This window comes from Aquarana catesbeiana, linkage group LG09 (genome assembly GCF_042186555.1).
Source record: "Aquarana catesbeiana isolate 2022-GZ linkage group LG09, ASM4218655v1, whole genome shotgun sequence".
Taxonomy (NCBI): Eukaryota; Metazoa; Chordata; class Amphibia; order Anura; family Ranidae; genus Aquarana; species Aquarana catesbeiana.
This window is the reverse complement of record NC_133332.1, coordinates 322,064,331-322,083,302: the sequence shown is the minus strand read 5'-3', so window position 1 is coordinate 322,083,302 and position 18,972 is coordinate 322,064,331. Positions and strand designations below refer to the sequence as shown.

Here is an 18,972-nt window from a genome sequence, read left to right as displayed (position 1 = left end):
GACCATGCAGCCCATCTTTCTTCTGGAGACTCGACCATGCAGCCCATCTTTCTTCTGGAGACTCGACCATGCAGCCCATCTTTCTTCTGGAGACTCGACCATGCAGCCCATCTTTCTTCTGGAGACTCGACCATGCAGCCCATCTTTCTTCTGGAGACTCGACCATACAGCCCATCTTTCTTCTGGAGACTCGACCATACAGCCCATCTTTCTTCTGGAGACTCGACCATGCAGCCCATCTTTCTTCTGGAGACTCAACCATGCAGCCCATCTTTCTTCTGGAGACTCGACCATGCAGACCATCTTTCTTCTGGAGACTCGACCATGCAGCCCATCTTTCTTCTGGAGACTCAACCATGCAGCCCATCTTTCTTCTGGAGACTTGACCATGCAGCCCATCTTTCTTCTGGAGACTCGACCATGCAGCCCATCTTTCTTCTGGAGACTCGACCATGCAGACCATCTTTTTACTGGAGACTCGACCATGCAGCCCATCTTTCTTCTGGAGACTCGACCATGCAGACCATCTTTTTACTGGAGACTCGACCATGCAGTCCATCTTTCTTCTGGAGACTCGACCATGCAGCCCATCTTTCTTCAAGTGCCTCCTTATTGTGCATCTTGAAACATCCACACCTCATGTTTTCAGAGAATTCTGTATTTCACATGAACTTATTTGTGGGGTTTTCTTTGCATTCCCAACAATTTTCCTGGCAGTTGTGGCTGAAATTTTAGTTGCTCTACCTGACCGTGGTTTGGTTTCACCAGAACCCCTCATTTTCCACTTCTTGATTATAGTTTGAACACTGCTGATTGGCATTCTCAATTTCTTGGATATCTTTTTATATCCCTCTCCTGTTTTATACAGTTCAACTACCTTTTCCCGCAGATCCTTTGACAATTCTTTTGCTTTCTCCATGACTCAGAATCCAGAAACCTCAGTGCAGCACTGAATGAAAGATGCAAGGGTCTGTCAGGAGTCCAGAAACTCATTGACCTTTTATACACACACTAATTACAAGCAAACAGATCACGGGTGAGGATGGTTCCCTTTAATAGCCATTCAAACCCCTTTGTGTCACCTTGTGTGCATGTTATCAGGCCAAAATCACCGGGTATGTAAACTTTTGATCAGGGTCATTTGGATAGTTTCTGTTGTGATTATGATATAAAAAGAGTAAACACAGATGACTGATAAAAAATGGCTTCAGCCAAACACTATGAGTGAAAGAAAAGATTTTGTGTTATCATTCATATTCTCTGAAAAATGGTCAAGATATCATAAATTCTGGCAGGGTATGTAAACTTATGAGCACAGCTGTATATGTATATATATGTATATGTATATATATATATATATATATATATATAATGTGATTCTGCACAGAACGGCCGCCTTGTAGTAAATCTGCTATTGGGCGGTCGGTAAGCAGATATGTTTATGTTCTCATCCAATGGGCGGAGTCACAGCTGATCACACAGAGGAAGATGGCGGCTCCCTTGGCTGAAAACGGTGGGAAGGTTTAGTTCCGCTCCTCGGAAGGGTCAGAAATCCTAACAATGAATGTTTTCTATCTTTTCTTTTAATGCTCTCATCTGCGTTGTGGTAGGTTGGGCAGAGCACATGTACCCAGACTTGGGGGGGGCGCCATGTTTTTTTTAATGTCCTCTCGCACACGTTCGGTACAGGAAAACGCAGGTCGCCGCACATGGAGGGAAGGAGCCCTTTAACACGCACATCCGTTTTCATACCTAAACGCACATTCATGTTTGGCACCTCCTCCGGTAATATCTGGTTACTGGCCGAGTTTTCTAGTGCAGAGGTGACCAATCCATTGATAAAACACCTCAGACTCCGCCCTCTGATAAGGGAGTGGTCACTGGGGGGGTCACTGGGGGAGGAGAGGACACGGGGGGGTCACTGGGGGGGAAAGGTCACGGGGGAGAGGTCCTAGGGGGGTCACTGGGGGGAGAGGTCATTGGGGGGGAGGGGAGAGGCCACTGGGGGGAGAGGTCCGGGGAGGGGAGGTCACTGGGGGAGGGGAGGAGAGGTCACTGGGGGGAGAGGCCATTGGGGGGTCACTGGGGGGAGAAGTCACTGGGGGGAGGGGTTCAGTACAGCGATCTTCCATTAATACGGCGATCTTTTATCTGTATTCCTCTTACAGGTGCGGACAGTCAGTACAGTAGAACAGCGCAGGAGATTGTGAACATTTGCAGTCAGACTCTGGCAGAGGTAAGCGGGTTCCCCCAGATTTGGTGATCCCGGGGATGAGGCCGCGCATGCTCACACTAACAGTCCTTATTTCCTCTCTATATCAGTATGATGAGCACCTGACCCAACTAGAGAAGGACATTTCCACCGCCAAGGAGGCCGCTCTGGATGAAGCCGATCTGGAGAGCTTGGAACCCATGACTCCCGGACCGTATACCCCCCAGGTGAGTGTGAGACGGGGGAGGGGGCTTATAGATCCTATGACTCCCGGACCGTATACCCCCCAGTGTATTATAGGTCAGACAGGTCAGGGGGGGTGTATAGAACCCCCTGATAATGAGGTGTGAGCATTGCTCGGTCCAGGAAGAATGCCGTGTGATAAGGCGCCTCCTAGAGGCAGTGTAAATGACAGGCTGGGCGCACAGGAAGTGGGCAGAATAACATGACCGTCGCTCAGCCCCAAGAGTTCTACTTTAAATATGAGATGGTGATATAAACCCCACCCAGCACTCTCTCAGGTGTGATATAAACCCCACCCAGCACCCCTCAGGTGTGATATAAGCCCCACCCCTCAGGTGTGATATAAGCCCCACCCCTCAGGTGTGATATAAGCCCCACCCCTCAGGTGTGATATAAGCCCCACCCCTCAGGTGTGATATAAGCCCCACCCCTCAGGTATGATATAAGCCCCACCCCTCAGGTATGATATAAGCCCCACCCCTCAGGTATGATATAAGCCCCACCCCTCAGGTGTGATGTAGGAGTCCTGTAGTACGGGGCAGACATTGTGATTTGTTGATTTGCAGCCTCCGGATTACTACGACACGAACACGTCGCTCAGCATGTCCCGCGATGCCTCCCTCTACCTGGATGAAAGCAACATGTCTGCCACCGAGGCCGCCACCGCCTCCCTGGAGAGGAGGAGTCTGGTAATCTATTCTGTCTTCTCAGTTTATGTCTTGTAGAGTCATCAGAGCATCACGGGGGGGGGGGAGGGGGGGAAGGGATCACTGGGCGGGATTTGTAGATTCCAGCAAAATGTGATCTCCCCAGACCGGGACATGAAGTAACCTTCCTGTACAGAAGATCTGAACGCTGCGCATGCCCAGATGGAGAATTCTGCTGAAGAAAATCAAACAAGCTACTCCATAGTAAGGGCCATGGAATGGGGGCGGGTATAGGGGAGCTACCCCATAGTAAGGGCCATGGAATGGGGGCGGGTATAGGGGAGCTATCCCATAGTAATGGCCATGGGATGGGGGCGGGTATAGGGGAAGCTACCTCATAGTAAGGGCCATGGGGTGGGGGCTGGTATAGGGGAGCTACCCCATAGTAATGGGCATGGGATGGGGGCTGGGTGTATGAGAGTTACCCCATAGTAATGGCCATGGGGTGGGGGCGGGTATAGGGGAGCTACCCCATAGTAATGGGCATGGGATGGGGGCGGGTATATGAGAGCTACCCCATAGTAATGGGCATGGGGTGGGGGCGGGTATAGGGGAGCTACCCCATAGTAATGGCCATGGGGTGGGGGCTGGTATAGGGGAGCTAACCCATAGTAATGGGCATGGGATGGGGGCGGGTATAGGGGAGCTAACCCATAGTAATGGCCATGGGATGGGGGCGGGTATAGGGGAGCTAACCCATAGTAATGGCCATGGGATGGGGGCGGGTATAGGGGAAGCTACCTCATAGTAAGGGCCATAGAATGGGGGCGGGTATAGGGGAGCTATCCAATAGTAATGGCCATGGAATGGGGGCGGGTATAGGGGAGCTATCCCATAGTAATGGGCATGGGATGGGGGCCGGGTGTGTGAGAGTTACCCCATAGTAATGGCCATGGGGTGGGGGCGGGTATAGGGGAGCTACCCCATAGTAATGGGCATGGGATGGGGGCGGGTATAGGGGAGCTACCCCATAGTAATGGGCATGGGGTGGGGGCGGGTATAGGGGAGCTACCCCATAGTAATGGCCATGGGGTGGGGGCTGGTATAGGGGAGCTAACCCATAGTAATGGGCATAGGATGGGGGCGGGTATAGGGGAGCTAACCCATAGTAATGGCCATGGGGTGGGGGCGGGTATAGGGGAGCTACCCCATAGTAATGGCCATGGGATGGGGGCGGGTATAGGGGAGCTAACCCATAGTAATGGCCATGGGGTGGGGGCGGGTATAGGGGAGCTAACCCATAGTAATGGCCATGGGATGGGGGCGGGTATAGGGGAGCTAACCCATAGTAATGGCCATGGGATGGGGGCGGGTATAGGGGAGCTAACCCATAGTAATGGCCATGGAATGGGGGCGGGTATAGGGGAGCTAACACATAGTAAGGGCCATGGGGGCGGGTATAGGGGAGCTACCCCATAGTAATGGGCATGGGATGGGGGCGGGTATAGGGGAGCTACCCCATAGTAATGGCCATGGGGTGGGGGCGGGTATATGAGAGCTACCCCATAGTAATGGCCATGGGGTGGGGGAGGGTATAGGGGAGCTAACCCATAGTAATGGGCATGGGATGGGGTCGGGTATATGAGAGCTACCCCATAGTAATGGCCATGGGGTGGGGGCGGGTATAGGGGAGCTCCCCTATAGTAATGGCCATGGGGTGGGGGCGGGTATAGGGGAGCTACCCCATAGTAATGGCCATGGGATGGGGCCGGGTATAGGGGAGCTACCCCATAGTAATGGCCATGGGATGGGGGTGGGTATAGGGGAGCTACCCCACGGTAATGGCCATGGGATGGGGGTGGGTATAGGGGAGCTACCCCACGGTAATGGCCATGGGGGGTTACTGCATATTGATGGCCATATGGTAGGGAAGGGCAGGGGGGCTATGCCATACTTATGGCCATTGGTGAGGGGTGTATGGGGGCTACGTCATATTGATGGCCCTTTGGTGGGAGAGCTACTCCATATTATTAGCCATGGGGGACTCTTATTGGCTGGGGAGGGGAGGGGCCTTTTGCTCCGTGGTGAAGGAGATCATACAGGTGTGACGGTCAGGTGTTCTCATACTTGTGACCATATAGTGTGGTGCGGGTAGGTAGAGGAGTGTTGATGGGTAATAGTCACCCTTTGTGGTCTTTCCCAGCGTTCAGTTCGGGGTATTTGGAGCGTTGTGATTGGCTCTCCTCCTGATGGTTTCCTCTGGTTGATCTTTGTATTACAGATGAGGTTGGGACGAGGACATCTGGGTGAAGACGACTCGGATGTGGACATTGAAGCATATGAAGAAGATGATGATGGGAAACCGAAGACCCCGGCTCCTGTAAGTATAGATGATGAGGAGATGAGTACAGGAGACGTTGGGCGATGAGTAATCTTCTCCTTGCACTCCTAGTTGTGTGACTATAGGAGATGGAGGAGGTGGGTGGAGATCTGGGTGGGGTGAGGAGATGAGTAGAGGAGATGTTGGGTGATGAGTATTGATGAGTTCTCCTCGTTCTATGACTATAGGAGATGGAGGATGTGGATGGAGATCTGGGTGGGGAGATGTTGGGCGATGAGTATTGATGAGTTCTCTTTTCCTCATTCTATGACTATAGGAGATGGAGGATGTGGATGGAGATCTGGGTGGGGAGATGTTGGGCGATGAGCATTGATGAGTTCTCTCCTCATTCTATGACTATAGGAGATGGAAGGTGTGGATGGAGATCTGGGTGGGGAGATGTTGGGTGATGAGTATTGATGAGTTCTCCTCGTTCTATGACTATAGGAGATGGAGGATGTGGATGGAGATCTGGGTGGGGTGATGAGTGTTGATGAGTTCTCCTCGTTCTATGACTATAGGAGATGGAAGATGTGGATGGAGATCTGGGTGGGGTGAGGAGATGTTGGGCGTTGAGTATTGATGAGTTCTCTCCTCGTTCTATGACTATAGGAGATGGAGGATGTGGATGGAGATCTGGGTGGGGTGATGAGTATTGATGAGTTCTCTTCTCCTCGTTCTATGACTATAGGAGATGGAAGATGTGGATGGAGATCTGGGTGGGGTGGGGAGATGTTGGGCGATGAGTATTGATGAGTTCTCTTCTCCTTGTTCTATGACTATAGGAGATGGAGGATGTGGATGGAGATCTGGGTGGGGTGATGAGTATTGATGAGTTCTCTTCTCCTCGTTCTATGACTATAGGAGATGGAGGATGTGGATGGAGATCTGGGTGGGGTGAGGAGATGTTGGGCGATGAGTATTGATGAGTTCTCCTCGTTCTATGACTATAGGAGATGGAGGATGGGGATGGAGATCTGGGTGGGGCGATGAGTATGGATGAGTTCTCTTCTCCTCGTTCTATGACTATAGGAGATGGAGGATGTGGATGGAGATCTGGGTGGGGTGAGGAGATGTTGGGTGATGAGTATTGATGAGTTCTCTCCTCGTTCTATGACTATAGGAGATGGAGGATGTGGATGGAGATCTGGGTGGGGTGAGGAGATGTTGGGTGATGAGTATTGATGAGTTCTCCTCGTTCTATGACTATAGGAGATGGAGGATGTGGATGGAGATCTGGGTGGGGTGAGGAGATGTTGGGTGATGAGTATTGATGAGTTCTCTCCTCGTTCTATGACTATAGGAGATGGAGGACGTGGATGGAGATCTGGGTGGGGTAAGGAGATGTTGGGTGATGAGTATTGATGAGTTCTCCTCGTTCTATGACTATAGGAGATGGAGGATGTGGATGGAGATCTGGGTGGGGTGAGGAGATGTTGGGTGATGAGTATTGATGAGTTCTCTCCTCGTTCTATGACTATAGGAGATGGAGGATGTGGATGGAGATCTGGGTGGGGTGATGAGTATTGATGAGTTCTCTCCTCGTTCTCTGACTATAGGAGATGGAGGACGTGGATGGAGATCTGGGTGGGGTGAGGAGATGTTGGGCGATGAGTATTGATGAGTTCTCCTCGTTCTATGACTATAGGAGATGGAGGATGTGGATGGAGATCTGGGTGGGGTGATGGGTATTGATGAGTTCTCCTCATTCTATGACTATAGGAGATGGAGGATGTGGATGGAGATCTGGGTGGGGTGAGGAGATGTTGGGTGATGAGTATTGATGAGTTCTCTCCTCGTTCTATGACTATAGGAGATGGAGGATGTGGATGGAGATCTGGGTGGGGTGATGAGTATTGATGAGTTCTCTCCTCGTTCTCTGACTATAGGAGATGGAGGACGTGGATGGAGATCTGGGTGGGGTGAGGAGATGTTGGGTGATGAGTATTGATGAGTTCTCCTCGTTCTATGACTATAGGAGATGGAGGATGTGGATGGAGATCTGGGTGGGGTGATGGGTATTGATGAGTTCTCCTCATTCTATGACTATAGGAGATGGAGGATGTGGATGGAGATCTGGGTGGGGTGAGGAGATGTTGGGTGATGAGTATTGATGAGTTCTCTCCTCGTTCTATGACTATAGGAGATGGAGGATGTGGATGGAGATCTGGGTGGGGTGATGAGTATTGATGAGTTCTCTCCTCGTTCTATGACTATAGGAGATGGAGGACGTGGATGGAGATCTGGGTGGGGTGAGGAGATGTTGGGTGATGAGTATTGATGAGTTCTCTCCTCGTTCTATGACTATAGGAGATGGAGGATGTGGATGGAGATCTGGGTGGGGTGAGGAGATGTTGGGTGATGAGTATTGATGAGTTCTCTCCTCGTTCTATGACTATAGGAGATGGAGGACGTGGATGGAGATCTGGGTGATGAGTATTGATGAGTTCTCTCCTCGTTCTATGACTATAGGAGATGGAGGACGTGGATAGAGATCTGGGTGGGGTGAGGAGATGTTGGGTGATGAGTATTGATGAGTTCTCTCCTCGTTCTATGACTATAGGAGATGGAGTACGTGGATGGAGATCTGGGTGGGGTGAGGAGATGTTGGGTGATGAGTATTGATGAGTTCTCTCCTCGTTCTATGACCATAGGAGATGGAGGACGTGGATGGAGATCTGGGTGGGGTGAGGAGATGTTGGGTGATGAGTATTGATGAGTTCTCTCCTCGTTCTATGACTATAGGAGATGGAGGACGTGGATGGAGATCTGGGTGGGGTGAGGAGATGTTGGGTGATGAGTATTGATGAGTTCTCTCCTCATTCTCTGACTATAGGAGATGGAGGACGTGGATGGAGATCTGGGTGGGGTGAGGAGATGTTGGGTGATGAGTATTGATGAGTTCTCTCCTCATTCTATGACTATAGGAGATGGTGGACGTGGATGGAGATCTGGGTGGGGAGATGTTGGGTGATGAGTATTGATGAGTTCTCTCCTCGTTCTATGACTATAGGAGATGGAGGACGTGGATGGAGATCTGGGCGAGGAGGAGATCACGGTGCAGCAGACACAGGCCAGCGTCCTCTATGAGGATCTATTGATGTCGGATGGTGAAGATGATGATGATGACGGAAGTGACGAGGAAGGAGATAATCCCTTCTCATGTAAGAGATCTTTTCTTCTCTCTCTATCACACAGATACGTTGTCCTGAATGTATATTGGGTGCCACAGTGGGTGAGGGGCAATAAGTCACGTCTGGGAAGTGAGGTCAGCTTGTCAGGTGATCTGGAGGATAAATGGATTTAATGGATTAGGTGGGTGGAAGAATATTACACACCTCAGCCTGTAGGGGGGAGTAGGGCACAGGGCCCCGTACTGTACATGTGATGACCATAGGGCCCCGTACTGTACATGTGACAAGCATAGGGCCCCGTACTGTACATGTGACGACCATAGGGCCCCATACTGTACATGTGATGACCATAGGGCCCCATACTGTACATGTGACAAGCATAGGGCCCCGTACTGTACATGTGATGACCATAGGGCCCCATATTGTACATGTGATGACCATAGGGCCCCGTACTGTACATGTGACCAGCATAGGGCCCGTACTGTACATGTGACAAGCATAGGGCCCTGTACTGTACATGTGACAAGCATAGGGCCCCGTACTGTACATGTGACAAGCATAGGGCCCCGTACTGTACATGTGACAAGCATAGGGCCCCGTACTGTACATGTGACAAGCATAGGGCCCCGTACTGTACATGTGATGGCCATAGGGCCCCGTACTGTACATGTGATGACCATAGGGCCCTGTACTGTACATGTGATGACCATAGGGCCCCGTACTGTACATGTGACAAGCATAGGGCCCCGTACTGTACATGTGATGACCATAGGGCCCCGTACTGTACATGTGATGACCATAGGGCCCTGTATTGTACATGTGATGACCATAGGGCCCCGTACTGTACATGTGACCAGCATAGGGCCCCGTACTGTACATGTGACGACCATAGGGCCCCGTACTGTACATGTGACAAGCATAGGGCCCCGTACTGTACATGTGACAAGCATAGGGCCCCGTACTGTACATGTGACAAGCATAGGGCTCCGTACTGTACATGTGATGACCATAGGGCCCCGTACTGTACATGTGACGACCATAGGGCCCCGTACTGTACATGTGAATACCATAGGGCCCCGTACTGTACATGTGATGACCATAGGGCCCCGTACTGTACATGTGATGACCATAGGGCCCCGTACTGTACATGTGACGACCACAGGGCCCCGTACTGTACATGTGACGGCCATAGGGCCCCGTACTGTACATGTGACGGCCATAGGGCCCCGTACTGTACATGTGACGACCATAGGGCCCCGTACTGTACATGTGATGACCATAGGGCCCCGTACTGTACATGTGACGACCATAGGGCCCCGTACTGTACATGTGACCACCATAGGGCCCCGTACTGTACATGTGACGACCATAGGGCCCCGTACTGTACATGTGACGACCATAGGGCCCCGTACTGTACATGTGATGACCATAGGGCCCCGTACTGTACATGTGACGACCACAGGGCCCTGTACTGTACATGTGACGACCACAGGGCCCCGTACTGTACATGTGACGACCACAGGGCCCCGTACTGTACATGTGATGGCCATAGGGCCCCGTACTGTACATGTGATGACCATAGGGCCCCGTACTGTACATGTGATGGCCATAGGGCCCTGTACTGTACATGTGATGACCACAGGGCCCCGTACTGTACATGTGACGACCACAGGGCCCTGTACTGTACATGTGACGACCACAGGGCCCCGTACTGTACATGTGACGGCCACAGGGCCCCGTACTGTACATGTGACGACCACAGGGCCCCGTACTGTACATGTGACGACCATAGGGCCCCGTACTGTACATGTGACGACCATAGGGCCCTGTACTGTACATGTGATGACCATAGGGCCCCGTACTGTACATGTGATGACCATAGGGCCCCGTACTGTACATGTGATGGCCATAGGGCCCCGTACTGTACATGTGATGACCATAGGGCCCCGTACTGTACATGTGATGGCCATAGGGCCCTGTACTGTACATGTGATGACCACAGGGCCCCGTACTGTACATGTGACGACCACAGGGCCCCGTACTGTACATGTGACGGCCATAGGGCCCCGTACTGTACATGTGATGACCATAGGGCCCCGTACTGTACATGTGACGACCACAGGGCCCTGTACTGTACATGTGATGACCATAGGGCCCCGTACTGTACATGTGATGACCATAGGGTCCCGTACTGTACATGTGATGGCCATAGGGCCCCGTACTGTACATGTGATGACCATAGGGCCCCGTACTGTACATGTGATGGCCATAGGGCCCTGTACTGTACATGTGACGACCACAGGGCCCTGTACTGTACATGTGATGGCCATAGGGCCCCGTACTGTACATGTGATGACCATAGGGCCCCATACTGTACATGTGACAAGCATAGGGCCCCGTACTGTACATGTGATGACCACAGGGCCCCGTACTGTACATGTGATGACCATAGGGGCCCGTACTGTACATGTGATGACCATAGGGCCCCGTACTGTACATGTGATGGCCATAGGGCCCCGTACTGTACATGTGATGACCATAGGGCCCTGTACTGTACATGTGATGACCATAGGGCCCGTACTGTACATGTGATGACCACAGGGCCCCGTACTGTACATGTGATGACCATAGGGCCCCGTACTGTACATGTGACGACCATAGGGCCCCGTACTGTACATGTGACGGCCATAGGGCCCCGTACTGTACATGTGATGGCCATAGGGCCCCGTACTGTACATGTGATGACCACAGGGCCCCGTACTGTACATGTGATGACCATAGGGCCCCGTGCTGTACATGTGATGACCACAGGGCCCCGTACTGTACATGTGATGACCATAGGGCCCCGTACTGTACATGTGATGACCATAGGGCCCCGTACTGTACATGTGACGACCACAGGGCCCTGTACTGTACATGTGATGGCCATAGGGCCCCGTACTGTACATGTGATGACCATAGGGCCCCGTACTGTACATGTGATTGCCATAGGTCCCTGTACTGTACATGTGATGACCACAGGGCCCCGTACTGTACATGTGACGACCACAGGGCCCTGTACTGTACATGTGACGACCATAGGGCCCCGTACTGTACATGTGACGACCACAGGGCCCCGTACTGTACATGTGATGACCATAGGGGCCCGTACTGTACATGTGATGACCATAGGGCCCCGTACTGTACATGTGATGACCATAGGGCCCCGTACTGTACATGTGACGACCACAGGGCCCCATACTGTACATGTGACGGCCATAGGGCCCCGTACTGTACATGTGATGACCATAGGGCCCCATACTGTACATGTGACAAGCATAGGGCCCCGTACTGTACATGTGATGACCACAGGGCCCCGTACTGTACATGTGATGACCATAGGGGCCCGTACTGTACATGTGATGACCATAGGGCCCCGTACTGTACATGTGATGGCCATAGGGCCCCGTACTGTACATGTGATGACCATAGGGCCCCGTACTGTACATGTGATGACCATAGGGCCCGTACTGTACATGTGATGACCACAGGGCCCCGTACTGTACATGTGATGACCATAGGGCCCCGTACTGTACATGTGACGACCATAGGGCCCCGTACTGTACATGTGACGGCCATAGGGCCCCGTACTGTACATGTGACGGCCATAGGGCCCCGTACTGTACATGTGACGGCCATAGGGCCCCGTACTGTACATGTGACGACCATAGGGCCCCGTACTGTACATGTGACGACCACAGGGCCCCGTACTGTACATGTGATGACCACAGGGCCCCGTACTGTACATGTGATGACCATAGGGCCCCGTACTGTACATGTGATGACCATAGGGCCCCGTACTGTACATGTGATGACCATAGGGGCCCGTACTGTACATGTGATGACCATAGGGCCCCGTACTGTACATGTGACGACCATAGGGCCCCGTACTGTACATGTGACGACCATAGGGCCCCGTACTGTACATGTGACGACCATAGGGCCCCGTACTGTACATGTGACGACCATAGGGGCCCGTACTGTACATGTGACGACCATAGGGGCCCGTACTGTACATGTGACGACCATAGGGGCCCGTACTGTACATGTGACGACCATAGGGGCCCGTACTGTACATGTGACGACCATAGGGGCCCGTACTGTACATGTGACGACCATAGGGGCCCGTACTGTACATGTGACGACCATAGGGCCCCGTACTGTACATGTGACGACCATAGGGGCCCGTACTGTACATGTGACGACCATAGGGCCCCGTACTGTACATGTGACGACCATAGGGGCCCGTACTGTACATGTGACGACCATAGGGCCCCGTACTGTACATGTGACGACCATAGGGCCCCGTACTGTACATGTGACGACCATAGGGCCCCGTACTGTACATGTGACGACCATAGGGCCCTGTACTGTACATGTGACGACCATAGGGCCCCGTACTGTACATGTGACGACCATAGGGCCCCGTACTGTACATGTGACGACCATAGGGGCCCGTACTGTACATGTGACGACCATAGGGGCCCGTACTGTACATGTGACGACCATAGGGCCCCGTACTGTACATGTGACGACCATAGGGCCCCGTACTGTACCTCTGATTTATCTTTTCAGCCATCCAGCTGAGTGAGAGCGGCAGCGATTCGGATGTTGAATCCGGAGCAATCCGACCCAAACAGCCGCAGATGATGCAGGAGAACACGCGGATGGGGATGGAGAACGAGGAGAGTCTGATGTCCTATGGAGAGGGGATGGAGACCTCACAGGGGATAGAGGACAGTAATATCAGGTAAGTCCCGGGGGGAGGGGCTTCTATAAGAGGGGTGAGGGGAACTTATTATATATCATTAGTTTGGAGTTATAATCCTGGTGAGGTAAATATACAATATACAGTGCATCCGGAAAGTACTCACAGAGCTTCACTTTTCCCACATTTTATTTTGTTACAGCCTTATTCCAAAATGGATTAGATTCATTATTTTCCCTCAAAATTCTACAAATAATCCCCCATAATGACAACGTGAGAGAAGTTTGTATATAAGTATCACAGACTCCTCCCATGTACATAAGTATCACAGACTCCTCCCATGTACACAAGTATCACAGGCTCCTCCCATGTACACAAGTATCACAGGCTCCTCCCATGTACATACAGACTCCTCCCATGTAGATAAGTATCACAGGCTCCTCCCATGTACATAAGTATCACAGGCTCCTCCCATGTACATACAGACTCCTCCCATGTAAAAAAGTATCAGAGGCTCCTCCCATGTACATACAGACTCCTCCCATGTACATATGTACATGGGAGGAGCCTGTGATACTTATGTACATGGGAGGAGCCTATGATACTTATGTACATGGGAGGAGCCTGTGATACTTATGTACATGGGAGGAGCCTGGTGGGTATATAGCGCCATGGCTGCAATACACCCTCCAAGGCGCACATCCTTCCCCCCTGGCGGACTCGCCCCCCCACTTGTCATCTCTGCTGTATTCTCATGCCGCTCCCTAACAAGCTGGCTCACCTATACTGTTGTCTTTGACTCTGATAGGAGAGTGACCTACAGGTGAGGATGGCCATTGAGTTGTGCAGTGTGAACCCGCCCACATACCCTGGCCAACTAGCCACTCCCACTGGGTGGGGATCTCCTACCCCAGGAGAGGTCCCTCCTGGTGGAAAACCATCCAACCGTCCGGCCTTCAGTGACCTCCAAAAAAAACGATTTTCATATCTATTTATTAAAGTGTTTTTCCACAAGACCCTCCCCCGACCAAACCCTAAACATCAATGATTTATGTAATCAAACGATCTGATACTGATAAATGTGACTGTGCCCCTCCCCCCCCAATTCCTTGTCTTCATTCTAATCACTGGTCAGCCCCCCAATTCCTTGTCTTCATGCTAATCACTGGTCAGCCCCCCAATTCCTCGTCTGTTTTCTGCAGATTTGAGTCTTTTGATGTCCTGAGAAATGTTTGTATTTTGCAGTTATGGAAGTTATGAAGGTCCGGATCCGAAGTCCAACACCCGGGACACCAGCTACAGCAGCATCGGAGGGTACGAGTTGTCTGAGGAGGAGGATGATGAGGAGGAAGAGCGCCTTGGGCCCAGTGTGCTCCGCCAGGTCCAGCTGTCTGAAGACGAGGACAGTGAGGAGGATTTCCAATCTCTTCACGGAGACAGCGACAGTGACAACGAGTAGAAGGATTCCCGTCTATGGGAGGATGGATGGTGACAACGAGTAGAAGGATTCCCGTCTATGGGAGGACGGATAGTGACAACGAGTAGAAGGATTCACATTTATGGGAGGATGGATGGTGACAATGAGTAGAAGGATTCCCGTCTATGAGAGGACGGATAGTGACAACGAGTAGAAGGATTCACATTTATGGGAGGATGGATGGTGACAATGAGTAGAAGGATTCCCGTCTATGGGAGGACATATAGTGACAACGAGTAGAAGGATTCACATTTATGGGAGGATGGATGGTGACAATGAGTAGAAGGATTCCCATCTATGGGAGGATGGATGGTGACAATGAGTAGAAGGATTCCCATCTATGGGAGGACGGATGGTGACAATGAGTAGAAGGATTCCCATCTATGGGAGGATGGATGGTGACAATGAGTAGAAGGATTCCCATCTATGGGCGGGCGGATGGTGACAATGAGTAGAAGGATTCCCGTCTATGAGAGGACAGATGGGAATCCTTTTACTCGTCACCAACTGTCCTCCCATACACAGGAATCCTTCTACTCATCCGTCCTCCCATAGACGGGAATCCTTCTACTCGTCACCGTCTATGGGAGGCAGTGGGCGCTTGCTGGTGATGTCATCCAATAAAAGTCAGGAGGTCGCTGGATGATGATGTCATTCTAGAAATGTTGGCTTGTTTTTGGGTGGACTGATTGGTGGGATCAGCGGGGGGCCCCATGGGCTGTTCCTCTACTCTTTGTGGCCCCTGTATTATCTGTTTGTCGCTGGGGGATGATTCACGTTTTATGTGGAACTTTATTTTAAATGTCGGATGCAGTTCTGTATCAGAGGTCTGCATCCTCCTCCTCCCTGTAATATTATGGGGGTGCCATTGTCCCAGGGGGCCGTCATTCCCATCCCCCGGCTTCACCACCCTGAAGAACCTCACAGAATGAGGACTTTTTCTGGTTCAGTGGGGGATGGGGATGACACCCCCAGAACAATGGCAGTTCTCACACTTCGAGGGTCTCTTGGGAACCTTTGTAAATAGATTTGTGAAATGTTTGTCCTTGTACAGTTCCCTCTCAATGTGTCTAATAAAGAGTACCTGTCATTGTTCATTGTCTTCAACTGATGAGCAGCCAATGAGATCAGAGGAAATAATCTGCAGAGGTCCCACAGGAGACCAACCATCCTGAGATTTCTTCTGTGGGGGGGTCACTTTAGAGGTGAGCCCCTCCAGGGGACATTACGGTCTTGGGGGGGTTACTTTAGAGGTGAGCCTCAGGCATCACGGCCTTGGGGGGGTCACTTTAGAGGTGAGCCCTCCGGGGGACATTACGGCCTGGGGGGGGGGACACTTTAGGGGTGAGCCCCTCCAGGGGACATTATGGCCTCGGGGGGGGGAGGGGGTGTCACTTTAGGGGTGAGCCCTCTCGGGGACATTATGGCCTCGGGGGGGAGGGGGTGTCACTTTAGGGGTGAGCCCCTCTGGGGGACATTATGGCCTCGGGGGAGGGGGGTGTCACTTTAGGGGTGAGCCCCTCTGGGGGACATTATGGCCTCGGGGGAGGGGGTGTCACTTTAGGGGTGAGCCCCTCCGGGGGACATTATGGCCTCGGGGGGGAGGGGGTGTCACTTTAGGGGTGAGCCCCTCCGGGGGACATTATGGCCTCGGGAGGGGGGGGGGTCACTTTAGGGTGAGCCCCTTCGGGGGCCATTATGGCCTCATTCACACGGGACCACGTGGGCCTCCGATACCATGAATGTGTAGCTGCACACAGGGTGTCCGATGGAAGCTGTCCATCTTTAGAGTTCCTCTGTCCAGGAACAGCTGTTGTTGCTCCGTCTGCAATTACAAGTGACAGCTGCTCATTGCTTTGCAGAGTGGCCAGAATCCGCTGCACCCCCCCCCCTCCCCCCCAATGAATGAGGCCTCAGTGTGCGCCGCCTGTCGCACAACTGTCACTTCTGGGGAAACCAAAGTCCAACTCTCCACCTTTTATATGGAGGTAAGGAAAGGTGCAACAAGGACTCGGACTCTTACTGACTGCGTGGCATTACCCTCCCCCCCACATCCTTACATGTCCGAGTCTTCTCTCTTCCTCACTGCAGGGTGGGGGGGGGGGATCCTTCTCACTGCTTGGGGGAGGGGTTATGGAGACTTCTTGTTGGGTGGGCAGCAGCAGGGTGATGATGATGTCATGAAAGGGGCGGACACATATACACATGTGGGTTTGTACTCTGTATGGGTGTCCGTTTGGATCGGAGCTCTTGCACACGGGTGGATGGGCTAAGTTTTGAATGCTTCCCATCCGCCTGGCACTGAGATGGGCGCAGATGGTGGACTTCCCACTGCAGAGTTTAGCAGATGTTGACGCTTTGCCACCTCCTCCATTCACTTCTATTGGAACACAAGAAGCGGGCCTGAGCTGCTCTTGGGTTGTTTAAGGTGCGGTTGGAAATTGTCAAAAGTCATCAATTGTCAGTTTGGCCGACACAACACGACCGTCTGTCCAACACTCAACGATAAAAGGGACCTTCACACACTTTACAATTCAATGCCCGTCTGAAAGAGAACTTCCTACATGAGGTGGAGATCTACCACCATAACAGATCCCTGGAGTGTCCCCTCAGATATCAGTAGGATGTGGGGCAGCACACGGGGGTCAGCAGCATGTAGGGGGGCCAGCGGGATTTAGGGCTGCGCAGAGGGGGCAGCAGAGTTTGGGGGGGGAGAGAATCAGCAGGTTGTAGGGCTGCAGATCGAAGACAGCATCGGTGGGGGCCAGTGGGATCCAGGGCAGAAAACAGCAGCATGCAGGGCAGCACACGGGACAGTAGAAAGTAGGACGGGGGGGCCAGCATCTGGGGTCAAAGGCAGAGCACAGGAGGCAGCCTCCAGGGTAGGACAGCGAGCAGTAAAATGTAGGGCAGAGTCCAGGGGGCCAGCAGGTTGTAGGCCAGCGCACAGGGGGAAGTGGAATGTGGGGGGGGTATGGGGGGCATTCAGCAGGACCTAGGACAGCATCTGGGGTCAAAGGCAGAGCACAGGAGGGCAGCCTCCGGGGGGGGGGGGCAGGGCAGCGGGATCTAGGACAGCGAGCAGTAAAATGTAGGGCAGCGCACAGGGGAAAGTGGAATGTAGGGCGGGGCGGGGCGGGGCGGGGGGGCAGGCGCATTCAGCAGGATCAAAGGCAGAGCTCCAGCAGGTTGTAGAATGTAGGGCAGGGAGCAGCAGTGTGGAGGGCAGAGGCCAGTCGAATGTAAGGCAGCATCCAGGGTGGGGGGGAGATAGAGGATTAGCGGGCTGTAGGAGCCAGGGCAGCGTGTGGTGGGGTCAGCATGGTCTAGAGCAGCACACGGGGCAGCAGGATTGAAGGCAGAGCACCGGGGGGCAGTAGAATGTAGGGCAGCGTCGGGGGGGGGGGGGGGGGTGGGCGTTGGGACTTCAGTAGAATCTAGGGGCAGCGTCTAGGGGGGGTCAGCGGGATCTAGGGCAGCAGGTCAGAAAGATTGGGGGGGGGGGGGGGGGGGTTCAGAAGTGCTCGGGTACAAGGAGGAGGTCTGGAGGGCACACAGAGGTGTCACGAGGGTACAAGTGTTTTCCCAATGCAGGGCTTTCCTGGAAAACTGCTACTGCAGTTACCTGTTCTGGTGCGCTGGTCCCACCGTCCTCCTCTGAGCACATATCATCCACCAATATGAGCTGGAGAGGAGGAGATCAGCGCACTGCACTCAGCAGAAGGCAACCCCAACCTGCTGCTAGCAAATCCTAGGTGGTAAAGGCATTCCCGGCACCGCACATTAAAAAGGGGCATCCAGCAGGGAATTCCTCTTTCCACAGATTCAGAGCTTATCCCTTCTCTGCGCGGTTCACTATTCGGGGGAGGGGACCTGATTGTGACCTCCCTCTCACCTGCCTGCAGTGGATGGGTTGCTGAGTCCCACCTTCATGTATATATTGTGTGTGAATTAAAGTTGTAAGAACTGCTCTTGATTTATACTTCCAGGTAGTCTTATACTAAAAGCTCACCTGCAGGTACAACCACCTGGGGGAGGTGTCTTCCCTTTAGAGGCAGCCGGTGATGTGACTGGCACTCGATACATTGTATACGTCTCACTTCCTGCTCAGGGCGGAGTTCCTCTAATTATT

The 18,972-nt window shown here is 52.7% G+C and overlaps 1 protein-coding gene across 1 annotated transcript in view; it reads left to right on the top strand.

Annotated features, from left to right (window-relative positions):
• The window catches only part of LOC141108849 (transcription initiation factor TFIID subunit 1-like), a gene marked incomplete in the record, with an annotated part of 63,126 nt that extends 47,191 nt beyond the window's left edge, over positions 1–15,935 (top strand). The window contains 7 exon segments of the mRNA XM_073600816.1: positions 2,169–2,236; positions 2,323–2,439; positions 3,022–3,144; positions 5,384–5,482; positions 8,496–8,646; positions 13,231–13,405; positions 14,609–15,935. Of these exon segments, the coding sequence (XP_073456917.1) occupies positions 2,169–2,236; positions 2,323–2,439; positions 3,022–3,144; positions 5,384–5,482; positions 8,496–8,646; positions 13,231–13,405; positions 14,609–14,822 (947 nt within the window).
• Positions 15,936–18,972: the final 3,037 nt, after the last annotated feature.